The following is a 24,790-nucleotide window of genomic DNA, read 5'->3' as shown; positions in this document are numbered from 1 at the left end:
CTCGGGAAAGCAATGTGATAAGAGAACAAGCAACTCAGTTTTTAATCTAGGAAGCAGTCACTCAAGCAAATGCATCATAAAAAGGAATTCATATTGCTGTGCAACATTGCCCCCAATTGGCCAGACTCTGTTGTATCATTTTGTTGCAAATCTGCACCCCCGCTCCATTTAATCAAACCGTAAAATGAATGCAAATCAGGCAGATCCATGGGGGTTAGGATTCACAGTCTTTAACCTCATAAATGATGGAAAGATCCAAATAAAAGTCTATCTGTGGGCGTGAAAACATGACTGTGGTGCTTTCATATTCCTTTTTATACTATGTTTTCCTCTCAAGAGAGACTACTATTCATTACCTACCAGGGGAAATGCAACATGTTTTACAAGCTCACCACCTGATGTATGCCAAAATCAAGTCTTTGGGGAGTTTTAGGCATCAACATGCAGTTTTGTAATCGTGAATATACAAAATGCATTTTGCCATTGATCTAGTCAGAGTGATATGGGGCCATAATTGCCAATATGGATATGACGAAGATACTACTACAAAGGCATCATTAAGTCCACCCAAACCTTGGTGCTGAGGAGCTGGTGAGCCCCCCAAGTGAGGCATGATCTAAAAGGTGTGACAAGGCTGACGATCTGTCAAATGTTTATTTAAAAATATACTAATACAACTTAAAATGGTGATGGGACCTTGTGTTAAACACAGGTTGCATACAATTTCAGTTAATAATTATTTAAAATGTTTTAATTTAATGATTGGCACAGACAAAAAACATTCATCAGTTTGAATATTAAATGCTTTGTCTTTGTAGTGAATTCAAAAATATAGGTTCAACGTAATTTGCAAATCATTGTATTCTGTTTGTGTTGTTGAACACAACAACCCACATTCATTTGAATTGGCGTTTTATTTAATTTTTAATGTATAAATGGCTAAAGCTAATTGCTGTGTTGTAATAATTCTAGCAAAGATCAATCAAAATATAATTTTCCACAATACTTTTGGGTGGAGAATCTGTACTAAAAAATACTCACCTCTGACTATTGTTATATTGTCTCAATATATATGGAGCTCCACCATTTGTGGTGAAATATCTGTTTCTTTTCAGGTCCTAACTACTGAAACTATGAAAATTCCTTAAATGTTCTACAGCCCTTGGTGCATTTTTTGAAATGGTCTTATTCTTGGGACGCCCCATGCACACACGTGTCAGTCACCATACATGTCTGACCCACTTAGAAGGCTGAAGAATGCACTTCATTATTTTGACATCAATTTTTCTATACCTCAACAGGAATTATCAGCAGAATTTGGTGGGGAAAAAGTTTCCAACCCTCAGAATCCACCTCATTTGCTCAGTGTAGCGGTACCCAAGGGGTTCTGTGGCTGCAAAGCTGTCACTACTTTGCTCTCTACAGAGCTCATTAGGCTCGACTAATCATGGCTATTATACACCGGAAGGGGCTGAACAAAAAGAGAGAACAGGGATGCACGGCAAGGCTTTGTAAGGTGATTTGCTACAAAACGCTATGTATGTCATTTTGTGTGTGTGTGTGTGTGTGTGTGTGTGTGTCTGTGTGTGTGTGCGTGTGTCTGTGTGTGTGCGTCTGTCTGTGTGTGTGTGTCTGTGTGTGTGTGTCTGTGTGTGTGTGTGTGTGTGTGTGTGTGTGTGTGTGTGTGTGTGTGTGTGTGTGTGTGTGTGTGAAGGAAGAAAAACAAAGAGGGAAAAATGCCCCTCCAGCATATATGACGAGTCCCTCTTGATATAAATATATATTTTTGATCAGTTATCTGCTGAGCTTTGCACACCAGCTCATCTCACTGTCCTCATTCTTCTGTTTTTTTGCTGCAGTTGAAACAACATCCCCAATTGTTGGAGGGATTACTAGCAGCTTGATTTTGTGCCCCATTTTAGTGCAATAAATAGAATAATAACTATAGTATCTGATGTCTAGCAACAAAAGGCACAGTTGCAACAAAGTCGGATTAATGTTTGCGCACCGACTTCATCTTATCATAATGTGACCTTATAAACATTGGAGTCTCATAAAAAAGACTCCAGGCACCAAAGTTTAATGGAATGCTTAATGAGTTTTAGCCTCAAGCTACTTCCATTTGGGAGCTTGTGTTTTCATTAGGCAGTTTGTTTGTTTGCTTCATTTGCATCATGAGTCAGCCCCCACCCCTCCCATTTTCTCCTGCTGCATGGCAATGCATTGATTTCAAAATATATCACAAATGGATGTTTATGAAAACATCTAATCTAAATGGATTATGACAAATCTTGACTAAACGTTGTTTAGTTGAATGGAATCAAGTCTCTAAAAGTCAAAACCCCCTGTTATTGCTGAGGTCCGAAGCTGCCCAAATGACTGGGAATTGACCAACTTAACAAGAGCCGACCATCAAAATATTACAATTGCACATTCATCTTTTATTTTCTGACCATGTGTTGCAAAAGAGGGAACAGTCGTCTTCAGTGAGAAGATCGAAACGGATGCTTACTACTTATTGAAAGTATGGCTTGAACAGATTATTTTTTACTATCTTTAGTAGGGGTTTTCCTTTTGATTTTGTAAATCCAAATATATTTGATCTTAATAAATGTGCTAAAATGATCTTTAAAACCTTCAAATGTATCGTTCAGGTTATATGCAATGTAGTGTGTATTGTTAGGACTTTTTTTTCCAATTTTACCGACCAACCAGACATTAGCCCAAGAACAAATTACAATGTACAAGATGGTAAGTCTTTGTAAACACTGCCAAAGTTTGCAAGTGGGCCAAGAGTCGGGAGACAAAGGATTGTTGGCTTGTCTTTGGCGTGACGGCATGCTTTAATTTTTCTTGTTCAAACAGCTAAAATGCATTCAACACCCCTAATGAAATAGTTCAGAGGTTTAACATCACATGAGAAAGGACTATGTACGCTTTACTTGCACAGACACGGCTCTTGGTGTGAAATGATTCCTCACTAAAGAGATGTTTAAGTATTCTGCCTGCACCCAGAGATGAAAAGTATTTGTCCGACACTGGGTGAGTAATTTGAAAAAATGAGCAGCTAATGAAAACATTTAGACTGATGGGGAGTTGCCCTAAATAAGCTCATGTTTTAAATATCTAGGAAGCAAATGCATAATCACACTCTCGTGGTATCAAAGTTTAATAATAGTACAATAGTTGTTCTGGATAAGCTTCTGACTAAATTTCCTTCATTACTCATTTGTTTGTGTACCCCGCCTATTGACCATAGTGAGCTGGGCTAGGATCTGTCGCCCACCGTAACACTTGTGAGGATAAGCGGATGAAAAATGAATGAATGAATGAATTATTATATTTATTGGGATGGAAAAATATCAGAATATTCTGTACTCCTATTTTAGATATTGGTATCAGAAAAAGGAGAATAATGTTGCCTGGTAAATGCTGTAGTTAATCTTTCTATAAGATATAAGCTAATGCGAATCTATCAGTGGTGTGCAGTCGGAGCCTTCAAGGCTTCTCTGCTGTCCTCAACATTATAACATTCACTGACCTACATTCACAACAGTAGTTTCCGTAGATTTTCAACTTATATTACCATCATTTTGTAGCATTTTTTGGCCGCCAAGCTTCCCTTCTTCCACCCTCTTCTCCATATACATATCACACTCATACCTGGGGACAATTTCGAGTGTTCAACCAGCCTTCCATGCATGTTTTTGGGATGTGTGAGCAAACAGGAGAAAACCCACGCAGGAAGGAGGAGAACATTCAAACACCACACAAGAAGGTCAGAACCCCCCAGGATCTCAGAACTCTGAAAAAGACATGCTAACCACTTGACTCAAGCCTTTATGAACAAATATTATTTTTTAAAAAGGTACTAAGTGCCAGAGCCCGGATTATAAACAGAATGTAACGTTATGTTAATTGATTATTGTTGTTAAATCAATGAGGGGATCCCACACGCAGGGATTCCTCGGTCCCCAAATGTGGTTTGTAATTTGAGAATCCCAGCTTCAGACCTTCACCAAGCGAGGATTTAAAAAATCATGTTCTCTGATTGTTGTGCAACAAAGTAGTGCACTCAGTGTCTCCTCATCAACAACATAATTGGGAATTAAATGATTTCAATGTTTATCCCTTGTAATTTCCCTAAGGAACAACTGCGGAGCTGTCTTTACACCTGAAACCATTTTCTCCCCATGTCATCACCATTGATGAGGCAAAGGAAGGTGTAAACTGCTGTCCGCACTTTTATCACCCAAACAAAATGGGCTTATATGCATAACAGCTGTCCCCTGTCAAGTAAAGTGTTTGCTTTTCATAAAGACGCTTCTGTAAAAATAAAAAACTAAAGCGCTTTTGCTGCACCGGATATCCAACTGCATTACAATTGAATAGCTGCGGAGCAAAATGTAAAGACAAAAAAACATGACCCATTAGAGAAAATTCCTTCATTTGATACGGTACACCCTGAACTGGTTTATTAGAGGAGATGAATTAAGTCTGGTTCATGATAGAAAACAAAATTTGACATTATGGCCGTACATGTATACAAACATGTCATTCTATATTTAGTTCATACACAGACAATCATCCATTCTTACATCACACTGCGGACAATTTAGAGTCCACTCAACATAGCATGCAATTATTTGTTGTTTAAAAGAAAAGTGGAATATCAGAACAAAGCCTACGCAAGCATGAGGAGAAAATCCAAATTATACATACAAGACCTGAGCCAAGACATTCTTACTGTGAGGTAGACATCCATTAAATCGCAACATTTTCATTTAATCATCATTGCTTTAATGAAGCCAGGAAGTGAAGCAGGCTTTGTATCAATCTTAGATGGAGAAAAATGAAATAAAATAAAAAACAATTGTAGTCTTCTAAATTTTGTGTTTCAGCGTTTACGAGCTGTAAGCGCAAGGCAGGCCTGAAATCACATTTTTCACACATTGGTTGCACTTCCAAGAGGTGTCATTTTTGTTTTTAAACATGATTTGCTCCATCATCAGAGGTCTGCAAAAAAGCATTTTTTAGACTTACATTCTTTTTGCAACCGTATTTAACATGGTCTTTTACACTAGGCGTTTTCTATCACGTTAAATGTCCCACTGACTGCTCAATTCACTCCATTCAAGAGCAGTTTGGGGTCAATAGCCTCTCACAAGCTCCATGCTAGCTGCATCATGTGATGCAAACACAATTGCTTTGCACTGGATGATTAAACTACAGTGAAAGGTGTGACTTTTAATGTCTGCAAGCATGCAAGTATTAAACTCCAAATAAACTGCAGGGCAAGAATAGAATATGATACCATACTGCAAAAAGATGAAGTCTTGTTGTATCAGTCTCAACTAGTTTTCTGCCCCAAGAAATATTATATAATAATAGCCAAGAAAAAAAATAGCTTCCTCTATGTAGACATCAGCTATTGAAACTCAATATGGTAGCATTATTATACTCAGTTTAACACTGACATGGAAACTTGCATTTTAGAACAGTCATTAGCAATCCTTAATTTCACTTAATGAAATATTCTGGGGTTTTTTTTTATGACCTTTTTGGTTTTCCTGTAATGGATGGGGTGATATGAGAAATTATGATGGGGGCACACCTTGAAAGTTGTTACACTCCATCTTTAATTTCGCTTCTTCTCAAACTTAACGTGTGATTTTTACAGCCTCATCATTACAAATGTCACCTTTTACTCAGATTTGACTCTGAATTATCCTGTTTAATTACATTATATTCATTTCATTTATATAACGGTTTGTGCCCAATGAAATTGAGGATAATATATTTCTCCTCTTTGAGAATGTGACAGGAGACGTCTCGAGGTCAGAATTATTGCATGATAGGCTTTTTCAATAACGAGAGGCATCATTTCTGCCACAAGCTCGCTTTGATTTCATTTTCAACATGAGCAACTGAATTGCTGTTTAATATCTACTGAGAAAGAGAATATGCGTCGAGATAAATGTAGTTATTGTGAAACTAATTGTAATCTCACCACCTCTAAAATAAAAGGACTCATTAACCTTTATGGAGGTTGCTAAATATATTTAGGTACATGTCCGCAACTCAATTACCCAGTACTAAAAGCAAACAAAAAAAGTTCTAAATTTTGACCCTAGTGCTCTCAGTCACATAACATTTAATAGTTGCACTGGTCTTCAAAATGCTCTATATTTTGAGGATTAAACTCAGCATTTATTGCCAATCAATGGTCTCTCAAACCTAGCCACAGATGGATTCTCTTGATGGGAGCCTACAGACGCCTCCAGTAAGGATTTAGAAAGGGAAAAGTGGAGGATTAGAGACGAGGATTGATGTGTTTGGTGAAGGGATTGCATGCCACTGTTGATGTATCGTCCACCTTGCGCCAGCGATAAATGTACGCCGAGAAAAAGAATGTCTCATTTGTTTAGCAAAGAAAATGAAGAGCGCTGTGAAACTGTTACAATCAATGATTAAAGAGGATTACAGATGTCTAGTTAAGATCCTATGCCCTGTCGTCCATATGTGTGGACATCACATTTTTGCTTGTCAAAGACTACAATGTTAAATTTTGGACTACAAGGGCCTGGCGTCCGTTTATGATGTGGACATAATTTTTCTGAGAAAATACATCATGTTAAGAGATAATTCTTTGTTTTTACACTCATCGGGTCCAAATTAGCCTAAATATCTTGCAAGAGTTTGGGTTTTAGGAGGTTAAGAAGCCAGAAATCATTTGGTCCAATAATATAGTTAATCTGTAAGATTACACTAAAATTGACGTTCTTTTTTAGCATTTCAATTTTGTAGCAAAAGTTTACATGGACAAACTCTCTAATCAGCGTGAGCTTCTAATTACATGCAAAAATAGCACTCTTCCTTAGAAACGGAAAGATAAACATAACGTACAATTATTCATTCATGCATGTTTTTGGAACAAAACAGCATATCTGTGTGTTACCTTGTGTGGAATATGGAGGGTAAAAATACTGTTTTATTGTGGAAAAAGTGAGGGCTTCTGGATACTAAAAATAATCAAAAAATCTCAGAAAAACATTATATTCATCCAAGTCTGGCGGATATTATCTACATTCAGAGGGAGTGTATTAAACCAACGCCTTTTTTCTTATCTGAACAATTTACCGAATCACTATTGTGATTATTTCTCCCTGTGTTTCCAGCATAAATGCAGGGTATAACAAGTGCACACTACAAGGGATAGACGTTCTTTGGTGCAGAAGAATGATGCGCTTTCATCTGTGGATGAGCTCAGTAACAGGTCTATGCACATGCCGTATGTTCCATTTGATGTTTTGCTCCTTCATACTAGCATCCATCTTTATGGAATGGGCCACTGATGCAGAAAAAAAATTACTTGTGTTCATGGAGCATTCAGAAAGTGTTCTTCAGGCATGGAAAAACGTTTCTGTTGTAGTTTGCAAGTTAAAAGCTTCATAGGTGCTTGCTATATATGTTTTAATATTTTAAATAGGAAAGCATTGAAAGCATTTCTTCATCTAAAGCAGCATACTCAAACTAAGATGTTGCCACGATAATGCTATCTGATTTGAGCCACAATAACAACAACAAAACACAGCAGAGAATCTGCAGTGAAAAACAGCATCACTTGCAGGTTGCTGATAAGAAAAAGATGAGCTTTTTTTGATGGGAAAGTTATCTATTCTCTTTGTAGACTGTCAGGATATAAACTATTATCAAGTAGAGATGGAAAGTGTACCAAAAATAGATTATATAAAACGTATGAAATAGTATTAGCACGTCCACCTCCCATGCCTGTGTGGGTTTTCTCCAGGTACCTACTACATCCATTTAAACATAAACTGCCATGCACTTGCCACAACTGTGTAAATAAACACTTGTGGTCGCTACAGTGCATTTGTATCTGACTCTGAAGTGCTATTTGTTGGCGTTAAATGGTTCCCTTCTGTATCTCCGTAACTTGATTAACTTCTCTGCATCACATACTGTTCTAATGATTGAAGATAGAATGGCATTGCTCTGGCTAAGCCTGTAGCTGAACTGTAAAAACTAGAAAATAAAAATATGGTGGAAAACAACAACTTAAAGCCCCTTTAGAAACAAGTTCTGTCTGGGGAGGCCAAACATTTTCAGCATGACCCTTCCAGATGATTAGCAGCACTGGTAGCTAATCTCTCACTGCAGGAGAGCCCGTCAGGCAAAGAGGTGGGATAAATCTATGCACAAGCATGTGGAAGACCAGGAAGAATTAATCTCTTCAAAGAAATCCTAAAATACACTTGCATTGGTCTCAGTTAAACATTCACATCAGGTCCACCATTCAAGTGCTTTACCAATCCATTTAGTATTAACATGGTGTGTTAATATATCAAGAAAAGAAACAGTCCTTGAATATCCTAGGAAAACTAGTTTTGGCTTGAAAAGTTTAAGTTCTAGTTTTGTGACAGTGGTTAATTATTACGGTCACTCGATCAGATCCTACTTGGAATGAAACCTTGTTGTTGTTGTTTTTTCTTTTTGTTTACTGAAAAAACTCAGCCCTCTAAAATGACATTGACTGCTTTATGTTTGATTTTACCCGTGCCAGCTTCCACTAACTGGTCAAGTGTCACAGCATTATGAAAAGTCTGAAAGTGGCCAAATTTGACCTTATATACAGAATAAAAACCACTACTAGTTCACATGAAATTGTTAGGTTTGCTGAACTTTTACTTTATTCAGCACACAGTCTTGTATTTTACCCTTGCTGAGGAATTTATTTGAGGACATTGATGTTTAGCAGTAGCAGACAAGGTTGACAAGGTTGTGAAAAACAACAACTCTGACTTGCTTTCATGAATGTTAAAAAAATGGGAAAAAAATGACAGAACGCCAGGGAGGAAATAGGCTAAAGGGGTCGGACAATTTTAATTCTAAAATTTTGAATTGATGAAATCATTTGAATTAACCTCTTTAAACATCATTAGGAGTCAGATCCCTTTTTGCATATGACCAAAGACTACATCTGTCTGCAAAACACAGAGTAGGAGCAGGATCTAAATTGTACGACTAGAGTACTTCCTATTCAATATGAGGATGTGAATATATCTTGAAATGTCAAATGTAAGAGCAGAACTTTCCCTGAGTGTTTGTAAGTATTTAAAAGCCAAGGGGGCGAGTTGTCATACTCAGATGACAAATGGGAGCAGCGGGTGCCAGGGGAATTTTGAAGTCACATTAGTATAGAGAGCAGAAAACAGATCACAGCACCAGCAGATAGCAAGAGAATTGTTACAGGATTCATCCACCTGGCACTAAGACATGCCACACACAAGTCTCAGTATATATAGTATCCTCGCAGAATCTCAGCAGAAGGCTGTTAATATTCTTTAGATATATGCAACTCAGTGGAATTTTCCCTGAGGCAGGTCTTTGCTTAAGGGACTTGTGAGGCAGTGGTGGGTGACAGCCAAAGATAACAAAAATCCCACTATAATTACTGTTCAGATGTTGCCAGCCAGCGCTACAGCGGATTAGAATTCCACTAACTGCGCAACAGTGTTAGGTTGTATATAAAATATTACCCATATCTTATTCTCACACTTTCTCGCCCCATACCTCCTCCCACCTTCCACCCTCTCTGCTTTTTCCCCAAATCAGAGACATGAAGCCTCAGCTTCAAAAAGCATAGATAACTTGAAGGGGCATAGACTAGAGTTAGACAGAAATTTGGAACAACTTGTGCAATGACATCATTTTCTCATTCATTTTAGGTGGCATTTTAGTTTATTGCATAAGGGGGCATCTTTTAGCATCTGTTGGGGTGGAGGGTTCTCTACCTTTCTAATTCTAAAGGCAGACGTGAAAGAGAAAACACATGATTGACTACATCTGCGCCAAGACTATTTTTTTTTCATTCATCTTCCATTTCCATACTCCCCATCCTTGAAAGGGTTGCGGGGGTTGCTGGAGCCTAACCTAGCTGTCTTCGAGCAAACTACACCCTAGACTGATCGCCAGTCAGTCGCAGGAAACACAGAGATACAAACGACCATCCGCACTACCAACCATACCGCCACCAACGGGAATTGAGCCCCCGCCTGCCCTCACCGAAGTCGCGAGGCAGCCATGACTAAATTTGTTATGCACAAATTTTCACATCAAGATTATGATTAATCCTTTCACTGTCTTTGCAAAAGGGGCAGTCCAGCACGTGAGTGGTTAGCGCGTCGGCCTCACAGCTCCGTGGTCCTGGGTTCGAATCCAGGTCGGTCCTCCTGTGTGGCTTTTTCATGTTTCCATGTCTGGGTGGGTTTTCTTAGGGTACTCTGGTTTCCTCCCACATAAACATGCATGGTAGGCTGGTTGGACACTCTATATTGGTATGTGTGTGACCGTGAATGGATATCAATGTAATGTGTGTTAGTACCCCTAGTTCCAACTGCAAATATATTATATTTGTTCATGAAGATCAGTTCAAATGGTGCTCATAACGTTACTGTTACACTCATTAATTTTCTTAATCTTATCTTCAATCTATAATCTATCATAATCTTAAAAACAAAAAAAATGTATAAAAAAGGCAACAAACATAAATTAATAATAAGAATATATGATAAGACAAGAAAGTATGACAATAATCATATTGACCACGGTTTGTTTTGTGATGGTGACTGAAGCAATTATTTTGTTATTTATTATTGTTATTTTTATATTTGGAGGAGCTGTTCAGTTGTAGTATTTTAGCCATTAAAATTTATCGTCCTATATACAATTCTCCTTTAGGCTAAGATGCAGTTTGACGATAGCCATTTATTGAGGAGAATAAAGAAAACATGAACGTTTCACGTGCATTATAAATCTGCCCTAGAGTCTTGCCCCAAAGGTGTTATTTCCGTTTTCATGGGATTTGGCACTTTTCTGTTATACGGTAAGGAGGTTTGATGTGTAAACATAAAATGATTCATCCTTTTGTTTTTTGCCAAATAGTAAGAAATGCACTAGATTATTTCTAAAATTGATTTCACCTCATGTCTATGCATTTTATACACACACATAATTTAGGGAAAGTTGATTTAAAAGTCTTGGTGGTTAAAAAAAATTCTCTACCTTAGCTTACACCTGTCTCATGTGTTTTTCATTGTCGCTATATTGTATTTTAAGTCTTGCATTGTTGTTTGAAAGAAATTATGGAGCTCATAAAACCACAGTGAAATAACAAATTTGTTGCAAAATCCAAACATCACAGAACCACTAAAAGAATCTAATGTAGGATTATAAATGCCACATCCTTCTTTAAAGCCGTGAATATTAAATGGAATTTTACCCTTGCTGTTGAGTTCCATTCCAGTTTGCTGGCCATAGATGACATTATCACACACGTATGTCTCGTTTGGATGCAAATTCACTTGAATATAATCTTTCCACGCTCATGAGATTGCTGGCATCATCTCAGTCTATCAACACAAATACTTGTATCTTGTGTCATGCTGCAACATCAAGGCTTGGCACATGACACGCTTTCATCAAATGTAAGGTCTGGCAACAAGCTCACAAGAGATGGTTAATAAAAGTGAAAGGAATCAGAGCTTGGTTTACTTTGGGCAGCTCACAATCAAAAACAAATTCATCTGCAAACTTGTTCCCAATCAACCAATGTGTTGTGCGTGTAAACACTCACTTGCTTGCATGAGCTGACCCTGGCGCCCAAACACCTGGGAGAACGGGCTTCGCCTGCAGGTGAGCATCTCTTCCATGACTAGATGAGAAGAGAAAAAACAGTCCTGGGAAAAATAAAACAATGTGCAGGCTTGCAAAAGACGCAAGAGTAGGTTAGCAGGTCTCGACGGATCAACTCTTCCTCTCTCACACTGACTAATTTGTCTCGCGGACGCTCCCTTTTTGTCCTACATTTGCCTTGAAATCAGCCTCGTCCGTTGCTTCTGATGTTTCTGTGTATCCGTGCTGACGAGAGATCAGTGCTGCTGGGTAGCTTTTGCCTCGCTCATTAGTGTGACAGTGTATGTATGCATGTGGAAGAGAGGGAGAGAGAAAGATAGAGACAGAGAGCTACCGCTATGGTGGAGAGAAGACTGCAGCAAGGCAGACAGACTCTCCCGAGACGATGCAGACCAAGACGACTGTTGCCAGATGTAACGTCATAATATAACTGATGCTTGTACTCTCTGTGACTTGGTGCTATGGGCTATTGTTGGACATGTTTCAAGAGACACTTATGGTAAAGTGCTCTGATGTTTGTGCATAGTAGCATTCAGAAACATGTGTTCTGTGAGGAGATTCAGGTGGTTTCAGTTTACTGATCCAGAAAATGTCAGCAATGTAGACATGGGTGTGACAAATAAACACTGTTCTCCTCAACTACATCACAGAAGTAACAATTGACCTTACTAACCTGTCCATCTTTCACCATTAACTCACCAGCTGGCTTTGACGGCAACACATGGCTAATTGACTTCTCAAAACTCAACTTCAATGGAAAATGTTAACCCTGTGCCCCGCCATCACACTTGCACTTTGAACTATAAATCCAAGTCAGTCACAAGAGAAAATTTTACTGAAAGACTATTGTGTCAATGACATTTTTATTTCTGACTGGCTCTTCAGACAGCACATCCCATTGTATTATTGATAATTCTGTTTAACTGAAAAGGTAGTCTGTGAAATGACATCCAACTATCCCTGAGGCAAAAACCTGGAACTATTACACCTTCGGATTGTCCCTGAAGGCAATAGCTGATAAAGATACAATTAAATATCCATTTGCTAAAAATGGGGAAAAAAACGAAGGAATATATATATATATTTTTTGTGGCACACAGTTTACGGGTTTGAGAACAATTGTCATGATTCCCCTCGTGTGCATAGCGAGACAGAAACCAGCATGCGGGACGCAGGAAAAGGCGAGGGAAGTGCTGGTGCACAACTTAGGACTTTTAATGACGAAATAAACATACAAAATTAACACGGACAAAATGGCAACTAAATTGGGAGAACGAACAACGAAAAGGCAAAAACATGACTTTGTGAAGGAAGAAAACACAGGGGTTTAGATACACACGGCGAGGCCGATTACGAATCACACACACCTGGCCAAATAAGGGAAGGGGAGCCCGGAGGGACACAAGAGAGGAAACGCACACAATCACTCGGACAGCACACACAAGGAAAAAACACGCACACATCAACCCAAAACCCCAACAAAACGTGACACCAATGAGCTCTTTAGATTTCAAAATGTCTCTGTTGGATTCAGCGCCTGTTGATAATCCACAAGTAAAAAGGATTTTTGCACCACTTATAGAGCAACAATTGGCACACACAAAAAAGCAATTTTTGCAAGGGAACTGCCTTTAAGCAGCAGTTTTCACGAGGTAGTTACAAAGCTACAAAATACTGTTTAGTTTGTGTTTTTCTAACAGCAAAGAAAATCATGTTCTATTGACATAGCAGTCATAGGCCGACAGTGTTTTCGTCAAAACTACTATGGTTTAATTGCTCGAGTGATGAGCTTCGTTTCAACGTTTAGTGACAAGTGTCGTTTTGCGGCTTTCACCAAAGCAGTTTTCAGGTATGCTAAAACATCAAACAATAAAAAAATGCTCCAAAAATTGTGCAGGTCTTTAAAATCTTTTTCTTAAAATCCATGTCAATCCAAAGAACTCACAAACTTTTCCTTGCAACTGTGAATTTTCTCCATGGACTAGTAGTAGTTCAATGGTGGATGTACAGAAGCGACAAACCTTTAATGATCCTCCAAATTTACACCCCCTTCCTATTATTCACGGCACGGTGCTCGGATGATTCGCCTAAAGACGTTTCGCCGACGGACGTTTGACAGACGGACAGGTCGCCGAATGGACGTTCCACGGGCGAGCGCGCCGGCGAAACCTCCGCAGCCGTTCGGCCGATTGACCGTTCGGTGGAACGTCCATTCGGCGACCTGTCTGTCTGTCAAACGTCCGTCGGCGAAACGTCTTTAGGCGAATCATCTGGCCACGTCACGGCACCCCAGAACACATCATTAAAGCTACTATTTTATGTAGAATGGAAGCAGTTTGCCACATCTACATACAAAAATCATTTTCTAACCAAAAAGGCCAGCATATGATTAAAAGCAGATTCTCCTCCTTTATTAATGTGTCTGTTCAGTCGCATGAACAGCAAGCGCAGTGCCAGTTCGACACTCAAGGACAATCCCTTACTGCCATTACTGCCTAGGAACATGTTTTCATAGGACTGAATTGCATTACATTATAGAAATTGTGAGCAAGCCGAATCTTCCTCAACACATTTAAAAATATTGCCATCATTTTAGTTTCAATTATAGGGGATATTTAGCATTTCCAGTTTTTGAACGCACCACTTGCATTTCAATATGTTATATGTTTATAACTTCAACTTTTTAATCTGCAAGGATACATTTGTTCATAGAGAATGGTTGAGTGCAAAAGGTCTAAAGTTGGTTAGGAAATCATTTTATTGAACAGAGTTATTCAACAGAGTTGAATAATCTGCAGTAGTTGGATTAGGTCAATTGCACCACCTTCTGGACATTCTGCATCTGCATTGTTGCTTTCCCTAATAACCTCTTCAACTGCTACCCATCAATTATATTATCTGTTGTACAACACATTTCTACAAATACACACTTTACACTAACAGTTGATATTTATTTTGACCACACACTATGGGGGGGGGGGGGGGGGGGGGGGGGGGGGGGAAGTGCAAATCAAACATCTTCAGAATCATCAATTCTTTTAAATTAATAATAAATATACAGGACTTCATTTACATTTTGAAATGCTACACAAACGTTCACAGTCAGTCATGAGTCCCACGACCACTCTGTACATCCAACATTATATAGTCAGTGGGAGAGGTATAAGAATTACAGAGGCAATAAATTTATATGTACTTCTGCCCTCACACCCCCGAATGAAAAAAAATCCCAAAACATTATTCTCTCACACACGTATTAGTTCCCGCAAATTAAATATATATTTGATAGAGATATTACAGCATCATTACTTAAGTACCCTGTTTAAACTAGTAGCTTATGAATCTTTCTGCAAATGAAATTAGTCGCAACAGTTTACAGTCATTTTGAGAATTAACCAAGTGTACATTTGCATTTTAGAACTCACATTATAGCTAAATGTACATAATGAACAATAAAATGTTACACAGAAAGCAAGTCTGTATCAAGTGCTTGTATTCTAAAGTTGATACATACTTTTAGAAAAGACAAAAAACAACATATACTCTAGTATATGATCTGATTGCGTTTTAGTGCTGCTTTTCAGCACTTTTGAGAATTATTGTGACCTACAGAATAGGCTTAACATGTTGAAAGTGATGAACGTTACTGGGTTCTTTTGTTGTAGTTTTAGCACAACAGCCAACTGAAGAAACATTCCATTCATTTCATTCCACTTGTATCCATGATTTGTACGCCACACATCATGATAGATTCAATTAATTGTTGAAAACATCAAATGAATCCACAGAAAGTAGAGCAAATGCAGTTACTCAATATTTTCTCTGGAAAGTCAACCCTGTTAAATAATACATTGCTAAAACTCACTTCTATTTGTAACACCAGTGCTTGTATCCTGAACAACATGGAAAGAAAGCTTTAGGTAATAATTTTGGGCAATGTTCAAGGATCTGTCGAAAGTTTTAAGGTTAATGGCCAGCTATACGCATTGTTTAAGGCCTGATTGCCTCCATACCACGCGACTGTAGAACAAGCAAAGGACATGCAATAGAGAATTTAAACCCAAAAGGCAACAAAGTACTGATAAGGAGAAAGTAGTGCAAATCCATGCTGACAGTGATTGCCGCTTGCCATCCTCGCCGAGTAGCTCTCCAAGCGAGAAATGAGAGAAGCCTTTCAGCTCCGCTGCTTCTCATTTCCTCGACAACACGTCGCTGTCAGATTAACTTCAAAGTGCAAACCCAAGCTGTTGAGGGAAAGTTGATGAAATAGAGGACAGTACCAACCTCCAATCTTTGATACTGCGTACTCGTAGTAGTTCAGCTGAATTGAATGAGTATTTTTTTCCATTTATCCTTAGTTCAATCCTTCCTTGTTGTATAATAAACTTAGTCTTTGATGGCTGAAGAGGGGTCAAGGGTGTTCATAGTCCTAAAAAGTGACACATCATGTTAAAACATTTACTTCAACAACTTCAGGCTGGAAAAAAAGTATATTATTACAGTCCATACTGTTTTTGTCCAAGCGCAACAGAGAAGTGCAGGTGCCCTGTACCAGTGCTCAAGTATGGTAAATAACCCCAAACTCTAGTCATTTTTATTGTTATTACAGCACCGCCAGTGGCAGCCAATTACTAGTTAAATGACTGCAAAAGTGTTAGACCCTTGGGCAAGGTTTCTCAACATTTGCTTGTGTCAAGTGTCAAACCAAGATTCTTGTGAGCTGTAGTCAAACATCGTATCCAACGGTGAATTGACACCGTTTATGAAAAAGGCCACCTTGACAAATTAAAGTAGGCAAAACAAGAGATTTTACACAAATTCAGTTAAGTTGCAGGAATTACTTAAATGCCATCTCATAAAATGTGGTAAAATAGAACAGGTCCAGAGACTTGTGTGGATGAGCAGCAAAGTAGATAAATGTTATTTACCTGAACAAACAAAAAGGTCTTCATGCTGTCGCGCTCTGCTCAGGAGCTTCCGCTGCCAGTGGCTCCTTCTCGGCTCGGTGAGTTGGTCTCAGTTTGTTGTTTTGATGGAATTTGTTTCATGCCGTGATGCAGCCGTGTGTACTGACGAAGGGGACGGTTGAAAGAACGGACCACAGGGAGTTCATTTAAAGTGGAAATGTCAGAGTTGGAATTGTCGAATTTAGGTCTTTTGCTTGAAAAACTTTTTGGTGAAGGTGGTGTGGCGGGCCTTTTAACCGTCGCTGATGTCTGGAGTCTTGTCCTCGGTTGTGCTGAGAGTTGTTGCTCGGTAACGTGGGGGAGGCCACTATGAAATCGGCCAGCGTTTTCCTTTGTCACAGAGAGCCCTCCGTCTTTCCTTGTCCTCACGTCCCTGGGTTTTTTGAGACAAACTGCCATGTGTTTGGTTCGGCTGCGTTGCATTGTGAACTCCCTGCTGCAGTGAGGGCAAACAAATAACTCCTCATCTTTGTGTGAAGGGGATACTTTATTTGACAAGGACTTGTTCCTCTGCGGCATGACTCTTTGGCCCAGTTTTTGTTTCCTTTTGTTCAGTAATTTCAACCGGACCTTGACAGAAGACGACTCTGTGGTAGACCCGTTTGACTGGCTCGCTCTATTTGAGCTATTAGATTCATTTTCCGAATTGGTAAGAGACAGGACTCCGTTTTGTTTTTTTACAAAGTGGCGTAGTGGGATTGGATTTTTCTTGGGTGTGTACCGCCTCTTATCACTGGCACTGGCACAAGCCAAGATGTGCTTGTGTAGTTCTGGCATGTTATCAAAGCTTTTTCCACACTTGGTGCACCGAATGGCAGTGCTGAAGGTTTGTGGAATGTTGTGGGTGGTAAAATTTGTAGCTGACGCTAGCGATCCAGCCGGTGACCTGTTATGGTAAGGAAAAGGCGGAGGCTTAAAGCTGGGGTAGTGCTGATTAATGCCAAGACGTACGTCAGGCACTTTGAGTTTGCCTCCTTCTGAAGCCATGATTTTAATGGTTGTAAATAATTCGTCAGAGGTCATATCTCCTTCATTAACTTCTTTTTTTATCCGTTTTTCAGAGGCATCAGGCAATGAAGGCTCTTTGCTGACTTTTGTAGAATAGTTGTAATTCTGATGTCTGATTTTCCCCTTTTCTTCTTCAGTGAATGTACATTGCTGGGCAGGATGCAATTCCTCCTGATGCTGTTTCAGATTGCAAAGATAGACAAAGGCTTTGGGACATGCACTGCACATGTACGTCTTGTCAACACCATGTAGGCTTGACCGATGGTCGAGCAAAGTCGAGGACTTGTCAAAGAGCAGAACGCAGAACTCACATTTGTAGGGCCATTCTTCAGCATGCTCGCCGACATGATGACCGAGTTCCTTCATTGAATGGAACAGTACATTGCAGACATTGCAAATAAAGTTCTTGGTAAAAGTCTGGGGCTCTATGTCACTATGGGTGGTACTTGCCGGTTTTGTTTCTTCAACATTCTCATCGGAGTTTGCGTTGGCAGAATTGATTTCCACCGCCGACTCAGGACTGTCAGGTTCCTCCTCATCTGCATTTTCAGACCTATCTTCAAGGCCTTGCTTTGGCTCTTCAGCCTTGGCAGGACAATCGGGTATGAGCAAGGTGCTTGAAGACAAAGTGTCTTTTTCGAGGCATTGTTCTATTTCTCCAGCCTTGACGGGACAGTCTGTCATCACTGACGTGCTTGAAGACAAATTATCTTCTTTGAGGCTTTGAGGTTCAGGCTTTTCAGCCTCGGCAGGACAATCTGTCATCACTGATGTGCTTGCAGACAAAGTAACAGACTCGTCAACGGAGGACATTATATGGGTGGGATCCACAGTTGTGTTGTGTAATGACACAATCTGTTGCTGTTCTACGTGATTGACAAGCATCTGCGTGGATAGTGGTAGCTCAGTATCGTCTTGTATTGTTACAGCAGCTGGGACGTTCCCCGGGGACTCAAGGGATATTGTGCATTCTATCAGCACCGTGTTACTTGTGATGTTGTACGAATTTATGAGTGGTTCGTTTAATGCGGCAGTGGCTGTGAATGGTATCTCAGGCATGTTATGGTCTTCATCTATTGGTGGGTTAAGGGAAATGTGATCTGTGAGAAACACTTGACCAGGTAGATTCAGTAAGGGGTCAAGTGGGTGAGCTAGTGTGACAAGGTTTGCAGCATTTGTAGCTGCAAATGCAGGGGTTAAATTACGATGCGAAGAATTTGTAGCATTCTCTGTGCAGAGTACCAGTGGCTCGGGAGATATATTTGGAGCCAACACTTGGATTGGTTGGTTTGAAGGGCTAGGAATAGATAGCGGTGAGGCCAGAACAGTGATTAATGATGGAGCATTTGGTAGTACTGTGTGAGTAGTTGGAGGAGCAAATGTTATGGTGCATGGTGAAGTTGGCGGGAAACCGAGAGGTGTGAGGGTGGCAGGTGAAGAATTTTGAGGACCGGAGGGGAGAGAAAGTCCATAAACAATTCCCTCTGTGACGGAGTCCACCATATTTGAACTTGTAACAATGGTGAGGTCTGAAAGATGAGGTGCCTCACAGGTTGCCAGACTAATATTTTGCTCTCCAACACTCAGGACCGCCGTCTCCTGCATGCACATATTAGTATTGTCTTCTGAGGAGAAAAGTAAATTTGATGTCAGCTGGGATTCTTCAAGGGTCCTTTTTTGGAAACTTAAATCCAGCGCAGCATCATAGGACGATTCAACTTCATTTTGTAACATTGTAGTGGACAGATCCAGTGGTTGCTGACTACAGCTTTTGTCAGCAGTTACAGGATCCCAGTTCTCTGCTGGAACAGGAGCTGCGTGACTTTCCTCAATCCTTTGGATTCTGTTTCCCTTTTCATTGGCAAGCTGGGGCACAGTCGGGTTAAACTGTGTGTCTATATACGGTAAAGTAGCAGCATCAACATCCGTTTTTGCCGTCACTGTTTCCTCATCAGATGTGACGGCATGGTGAGAAGAACTTTGTGGAGATCCAGTCCTTCTTTTGAACCTTCCTAACACAGTAGATACAGATGAGCACGCTGTTTGGCCATCTGGAAGCAGCGTTTCCTGCATCTCTTGTAGCTGATCCAAATTAGGAGACAGAAACACAGCGCTTGAATTCGGTGCTTCAAATGAGGATCCTGTATTCGTTGGGAGTAGACTGTCTATAAACGAAGCTACGATTTCTGAGGAAGAGGATGACACCAGCATCTCAGATCCTAGTTCTGTTTGAATTTGGGGTAACAGAGGAGGTGCTGCTGTTCTTCTCTTGGCAAGGGCTTGACCCAACAGCTCTTGGCTGCTCAGAATGGAATCGATGCCTAATCCAAGGTTCAAATGGGTGGGATCTAGAATCAGAGCATCTAGTCCAATCAAAGTTGAACAAGCAGCATGAACCTCCGCTGCTTGGTAGCCACTCACTGTGCTTGCTGACACAATTTTTCCACCGAGGCAAAGGCTAAGATTCTCAGAGATGCTACTGGAGACGTCGACCGTGTAGTTTCCAGTATGGTCTACTTCATTCTCCAAAACCTCTGCTGAAATTTCAGCTCCATGATTTGACGTTGCAATGATTATCTGCTTAAGGTGTTCCTCATGGGGCGCATCACTTTGTTCCACAAGAGGAATTTGCAAATGCTGCTTGTGGACTGTGCTCTCGTGCTGCTGCTTGTTGGCATTTGTAGTGAATATCTTTTCACAGTAGCTGCAAGGGTGATGCTCGTACACCTGTTCATCCAGTGGCACTGTGTTGCATGCACGAGCATTACTGTTCTCAAGATGTGCATCTGGGTTTAATAAATATGAAGGCTCGATGTTATCACACTGCAGCAGACCAAACTCCAAACCGGAAGCCATTTTCCCCTTCTTCCTTGTAAATGTTTGTGGCACACTTGTTATCAAAAAATGGCTATGGATGTGTCGTTCCAAGGCTTGTTGGCTAGTAAAACACGTCTCACAGTGCTGACAGGCAAAAGCCTCTCCTCTGCTGACATTGCGAACAAAGTGGCCCTGAATGTCAGGCATGTCATGTTCCATAACAGCCTTGTCTTGACAAATGTCCTCATCTTCCTGCTGTAGATCCTCACCATCTCTATATTCAGATTGGTGAGGGGAATGTTCCATTTCTCCAAATGTTTATATCCAGTTCTGGGAAAAAATACCCACAATAGTTGTCACGCCTGCTGAAATGAATAAACATCTCTTTTAGAAAACCAAAGAATGTCATAATAAAAATGGTCATCATTATATAAACGTAATAATTTCATTATAAATTGCAACTAGTGAGGGTAAAAAAATAGCATGCTAATTGAATCCAACTATTAGAGGGGCTGTTGATTCAACTCCACTTGTGCTCTCGTTTTACAAACATTGAGTGTTTTGCACGACACAATGAACAATTCAATCGATTTTGCAGTGGGGTAAGACAACGCTATTAAACTCTACAGCACTTAGTAAACCTTGATATTTAGTTTTTCATTTCATTGTTTAATTTTCTGTAGTAATGATTAATCTGGCCCCCTAATGGTGTAGTGGTTCACGTGCCTGAATTCGATGCGGGCAGGCAACGATTCCCGCTGGTGCCGATATGATTATGAGTGTGAACTGCCGTCTGTCTCCCTGTGTGCCCTATAGCTGACTGGCGACCAGTTTAGGGTGGAGTTTGCCTTTCGTCCGAAGTCAGCTGGGATAGGCTCCAGCAACCCCCGGAACCCTTAAGCGGATGTCCGGTATGGAAGATGAAGGAATGGTTAGTCTGCTGAATACAACACTAGAATTAATAAAGCTGTTCAGCATATTCTAAAACATTTGCCGCTAGACATATTTACTAAGGAGGCACCCAAAGGAGAAATTATGGGCCAAAACTGAAAATGAGAAAACCTAAGACAAAAACTCAAACAGTGAAATAAATAACAGGACAGTCAACATCATAACGACTTTGACTTACCATTTTTAATTTTGTCCAAAAGCAGAGGCATGCCTTAAATGAAGACCTTTCTTACTGTTAAAAGAAGACACAGATGAAGAGATATATCAATATGGGCTATGTTCTATTTAATCGCACAAAACAGGGTCACAATAATTGGCTGTTTAGGTCATCACCTGCCGATTTTGCGGTTGTCATCATAAGCTTTGTCTTTGATACATTATAATTACACTCATCAAACACATAAAGCACCAAATTGCTGAGTGGTTGAATTTTACGTCTGCTTTTTTGTAATAATTACGAAATTATAAAAAAAAGGGGTAAGACGTAAGTAGGAATGAGATATAATGTAGTGGATTTAGGAAGGAGAAAAAAATGTGGCACTGAGGCAATAGATAGACATTGTGACATTTTGTTTCAAATACATAGTGTACAGTGCAAGAGGACCAGAGACGTGCAATGTATTTTATAAACAGTTAAAAGTCACAATATGGACTATTTGAAAAGTGAGATAAATGTCCCAGATCAAGGCCTCGATGTACCTCGAAAACCGTCAGTTCAAATAAGTCAATAACATTGAGATGGAATCTGTATCCAATACATAATAAAATAATTTAAGGCCAAATTTGCAGGAGTGGTGCGTTCAAGAACTTCTGGCCTCACTTGGCGTGATGACGCTGGGTGTCCTTTTGCACCATTGCTGGTTGCTCTCAAGACACGTCTCGTTTTCAGCTCTGACGACAGAGGCTGCTCTTTAGCATACGGATTTTACCCACCAATTCCTCAATCTATTACCGTTATCTCCCAAATAAAAGACTTACAACGCACCAGCTACGGTCCGGCAACACGCTTTGGGCAGCAAAATGTGCATAGCGAAGTACTATCGTGCAGGCTCCTGTATAAATACAGTTTTCAGACATTTTACGGTTAGCTCAAGAACCTTAGCTACAAGCTACATTCTAGATGTAAAAATTAAGACACTGACTCGAGTATAATTTTTGTCTGCAAAAAACAGTTCGTTTATGGTTTTATCTATAAATTACGTACTTGATTTGCGACCACATTGTCGTTCAGTAGTTTCATATCCTTGTTGTGCAGGTTGTAAACAGCTGGGTGTTCTCCAGTGAACCATCGAAATACGTGTATTCTGATTGGGTGAAAAGAGATCATGGCAAATCTGAACCAATTGGATGTGGGTTTGCTATCATACAGGAAGAAAACAACCCCGCAAAAGGCAGCTCTTTTTACCTAAGTTCATATTTCAAAAATTAAGTGTACTCCATGTACGCATTAGTGCTACATTTCTTTGAGTATTAATTAGTTTATTTTTTAAACGTGAATTTATAATTGTCACTCTTATTGCAGGTAACATCTTTGACCTGCAGATGACGCAATAGTACAGTACTATACAGTAGTGCTTATTTTAGTTGTCATCGATGATGGCATTTTGGTAACATTTGAAATTTACAAACCTGACTACTATCACATTCTAAAAATATGGACGTTGTATTCATTGAAGACTAAATTGGTGTGACTTTAAGTGCCGCGCAAAGCAAGCATGACTGAAAATAGAGAGATGGATGAATCTAAACCTTCAGCAAAAACTTAAGGCGTGGGTGGAGGGGGCTGAGAGAACTGGAGTGTAATCAGAAGAGCCTTCTATGACTAGTGATTTACATCTTTACCTCACAGTTCTATGTTTCTATTTAGATCATGGAGGCTTGGCCTGTTTTTTATGCAGGTACTTTGGTTTTCTCATATTTTAAAACAACTCTTAAATTATCTACTGGTGTTACCATTCATATTTAATGGGAATTGCATCTGTGGTGTTATGATGTGAAAGTATTGGATCTGCTGGTTCAACAATCATGTCTTCCAAGAAAGTGAAAACTGACCTGGAAGCTTGAATTTTATAAATGGAAGAATTTGAATGCATGCTGATTGTAAATATTGGTTGTAAACAAGAAAGATAGTATACGTATACTCAAAGTGTTAACATTTTTTTATGATATTTCGGATGCAGATCACTTGCCATATCAAATGCCCTTTGCAGAGTGTATCAATGCCCCCCCCCCAACCCCACTCAAAGCCATTCCAAATTTGATATCATAGGAATACAACCAATATACCAACTCAAAGATGGCAATAAAGCACCATTAGATTAGGCATAGTTGTCGACACAGCGGCGTGGTAATTGTATATTAGTTTTTAGAGATATGATTGCGATGTATGCCACATGTCAACATCTGCACACAACCTGAAATATCAATTCAGATCTTGGTAATGATGTGGCACAGCGTCTAAAGTAAAAATAAAAGCTGGTGTCATCTTTATGCGCTTGGGATCTTTTTTCTCTTCAGACTGAGTTACTTCAGAGGATGTACCCGCTGACTTGCTTAATATACCTGCTGGAGAGTGAGTACTAGTTAGGATTGTAATGCAGGAATAATCTCTCTCAGTTTTCTGTTCTGAGGGTTTGATCCAACTACAAACCAAAACATTTCCTAGCCAGATTCAGAGAGTCCACTTCATATTACTGTGAAATTTATTAGACCAAGACAAAAACAAAAAAATTAGTAACAGTACCTTGCCATTGCAAGGCTTCAACAAGTTGTTCTAAGATTAAGTGGCCAATGAGCTATAAATGCCACAGAGGGCCATCAGCAGGTTGCAACAAAAATACAGAGACACTGGAAGCATCACAAACAGGCATAAAAGAGGACGTCTTCCGGAAATTAAATACTAAACTAAATAACAACAAATCTGTTTTAAATGGTCTTTTACCATGGTAGAGAATGGCAACATATGCAAAAGAAATATTATTAAAAATTTGAACAGACAAACATTTAAGAAGGTCCAATCAAATTCACCTGTGTAGTTGTTTACAATCCATTTTAGGCTTCATCCTGAAGTTATTTTGGAAAATGCTATATTTCAAACATTTTGTGAGAAATTCATTCCAACGTAAAATCAAAATCATTCACAATAGCTGTGTTCCTATGAGAATCTATTCAATATTCCTCAACTCAGGCGATTGCCTATCATGTGGCAGCATGTACCTGCCTGTGAACACAATGAAACATTCAACATCTGTATAAACATAAAGGACAAAGTCCGACAAAGAAGGAGGTTTACACAAATACTGTATGTGCTCATCCACAAATCAGGAAACAAT

The 24,790-nt window shown here is 39.6% G+C and overlaps 2 protein-coding genes across 11 annotated transcripts in view; both read right to left on the bottom strand.

The window, feature by feature from the left end:
* The window catches only part of kazna (kazrin, periplakin interacting protein a), an 83,655-nt gene extending 71,574 nt beyond the window's left edge, over window positions 1-12,081 (bottom strand). For 2 of the 8 annotated variants that reach the window (XM_077604148.1, XM_077604151.1), the window contains exon 1: window positions 11,657-12,080. In XM_077604148.1, the coding sequence (XP_077460274.1) occupies window positions 11,657-11,732 (76 nt within the window). In that variant the 5' untranslated portion in view covers window positions 11,733-12,080. Of the gene's footprint in view, window positions 1-11,656 lie in introns of all 8 variants that reach the window. The other 6 variants (XM_077604150.1, XM_077604153.1, XM_077604149.1 and 3 more) reach the window with 5 other exon arrangements.
* Window positions 12,082-14,703: 2,622 nt separating this feature from the next.
* Window positions 14,704-22,785, bottom strand: prdm2a (PR domain containing 2, with ZNF domain a). 3 transcript variants are annotated; one of them, XM_077604106.1, is made up of 4 exons: window positions 22,663-22,785; window positions 21,637-21,690; window positions 16,644-20,872; window positions 14,704-16,144 (listed from the first exon to the last, which is right to left on the bottom strand). In XM_077604106.1, exon 3 carries the CDS (start codon window positions 20,811-20,813, stop codon window positions 16,683-16,685), a length of 4,131 nt encoding a protein of 1,376 aa, XP_077460232.1. In that variant the 5' UTR covers window positions 20,814-20,872; window positions 21,637-21,690; window positions 22,663-22,785; the 3' UTR covers window positions 14,704-16,144; window positions 16,644-16,682. The 3 variants fall into 3 exon arrangements, with proteins under 3 accessions (XP_077460232.1, XP_077460222.1, XP_077460213.1); XM_077604096.1 differs by having other exon boundaries at window positions 16,644-20,869; XM_077604087.1 differs by having other exon boundaries at window positions 16,644-20,837.
* Window positions 22,786-24,790: the final 2,005 nt, after the last annotated feature.

The sequence above is a fragment of the Stigmatopora argus genome, chromosome 1 (genome assembly GCF_051989625.1).
Source record: "Stigmatopora argus isolate UIUO_Sarg chromosome 1, RoL_Sarg_1.0, whole genome shotgun sequence".
Classification (NCBI taxonomy): Eukaryota; Metazoa; Chordata; class Actinopteri; order Syngnathiformes; family Syngnathidae; genus Stigmatopora; species Stigmatopora argus.
This window is presented reverse-complemented; position numbering and strand designations above follow the sequence as displayed.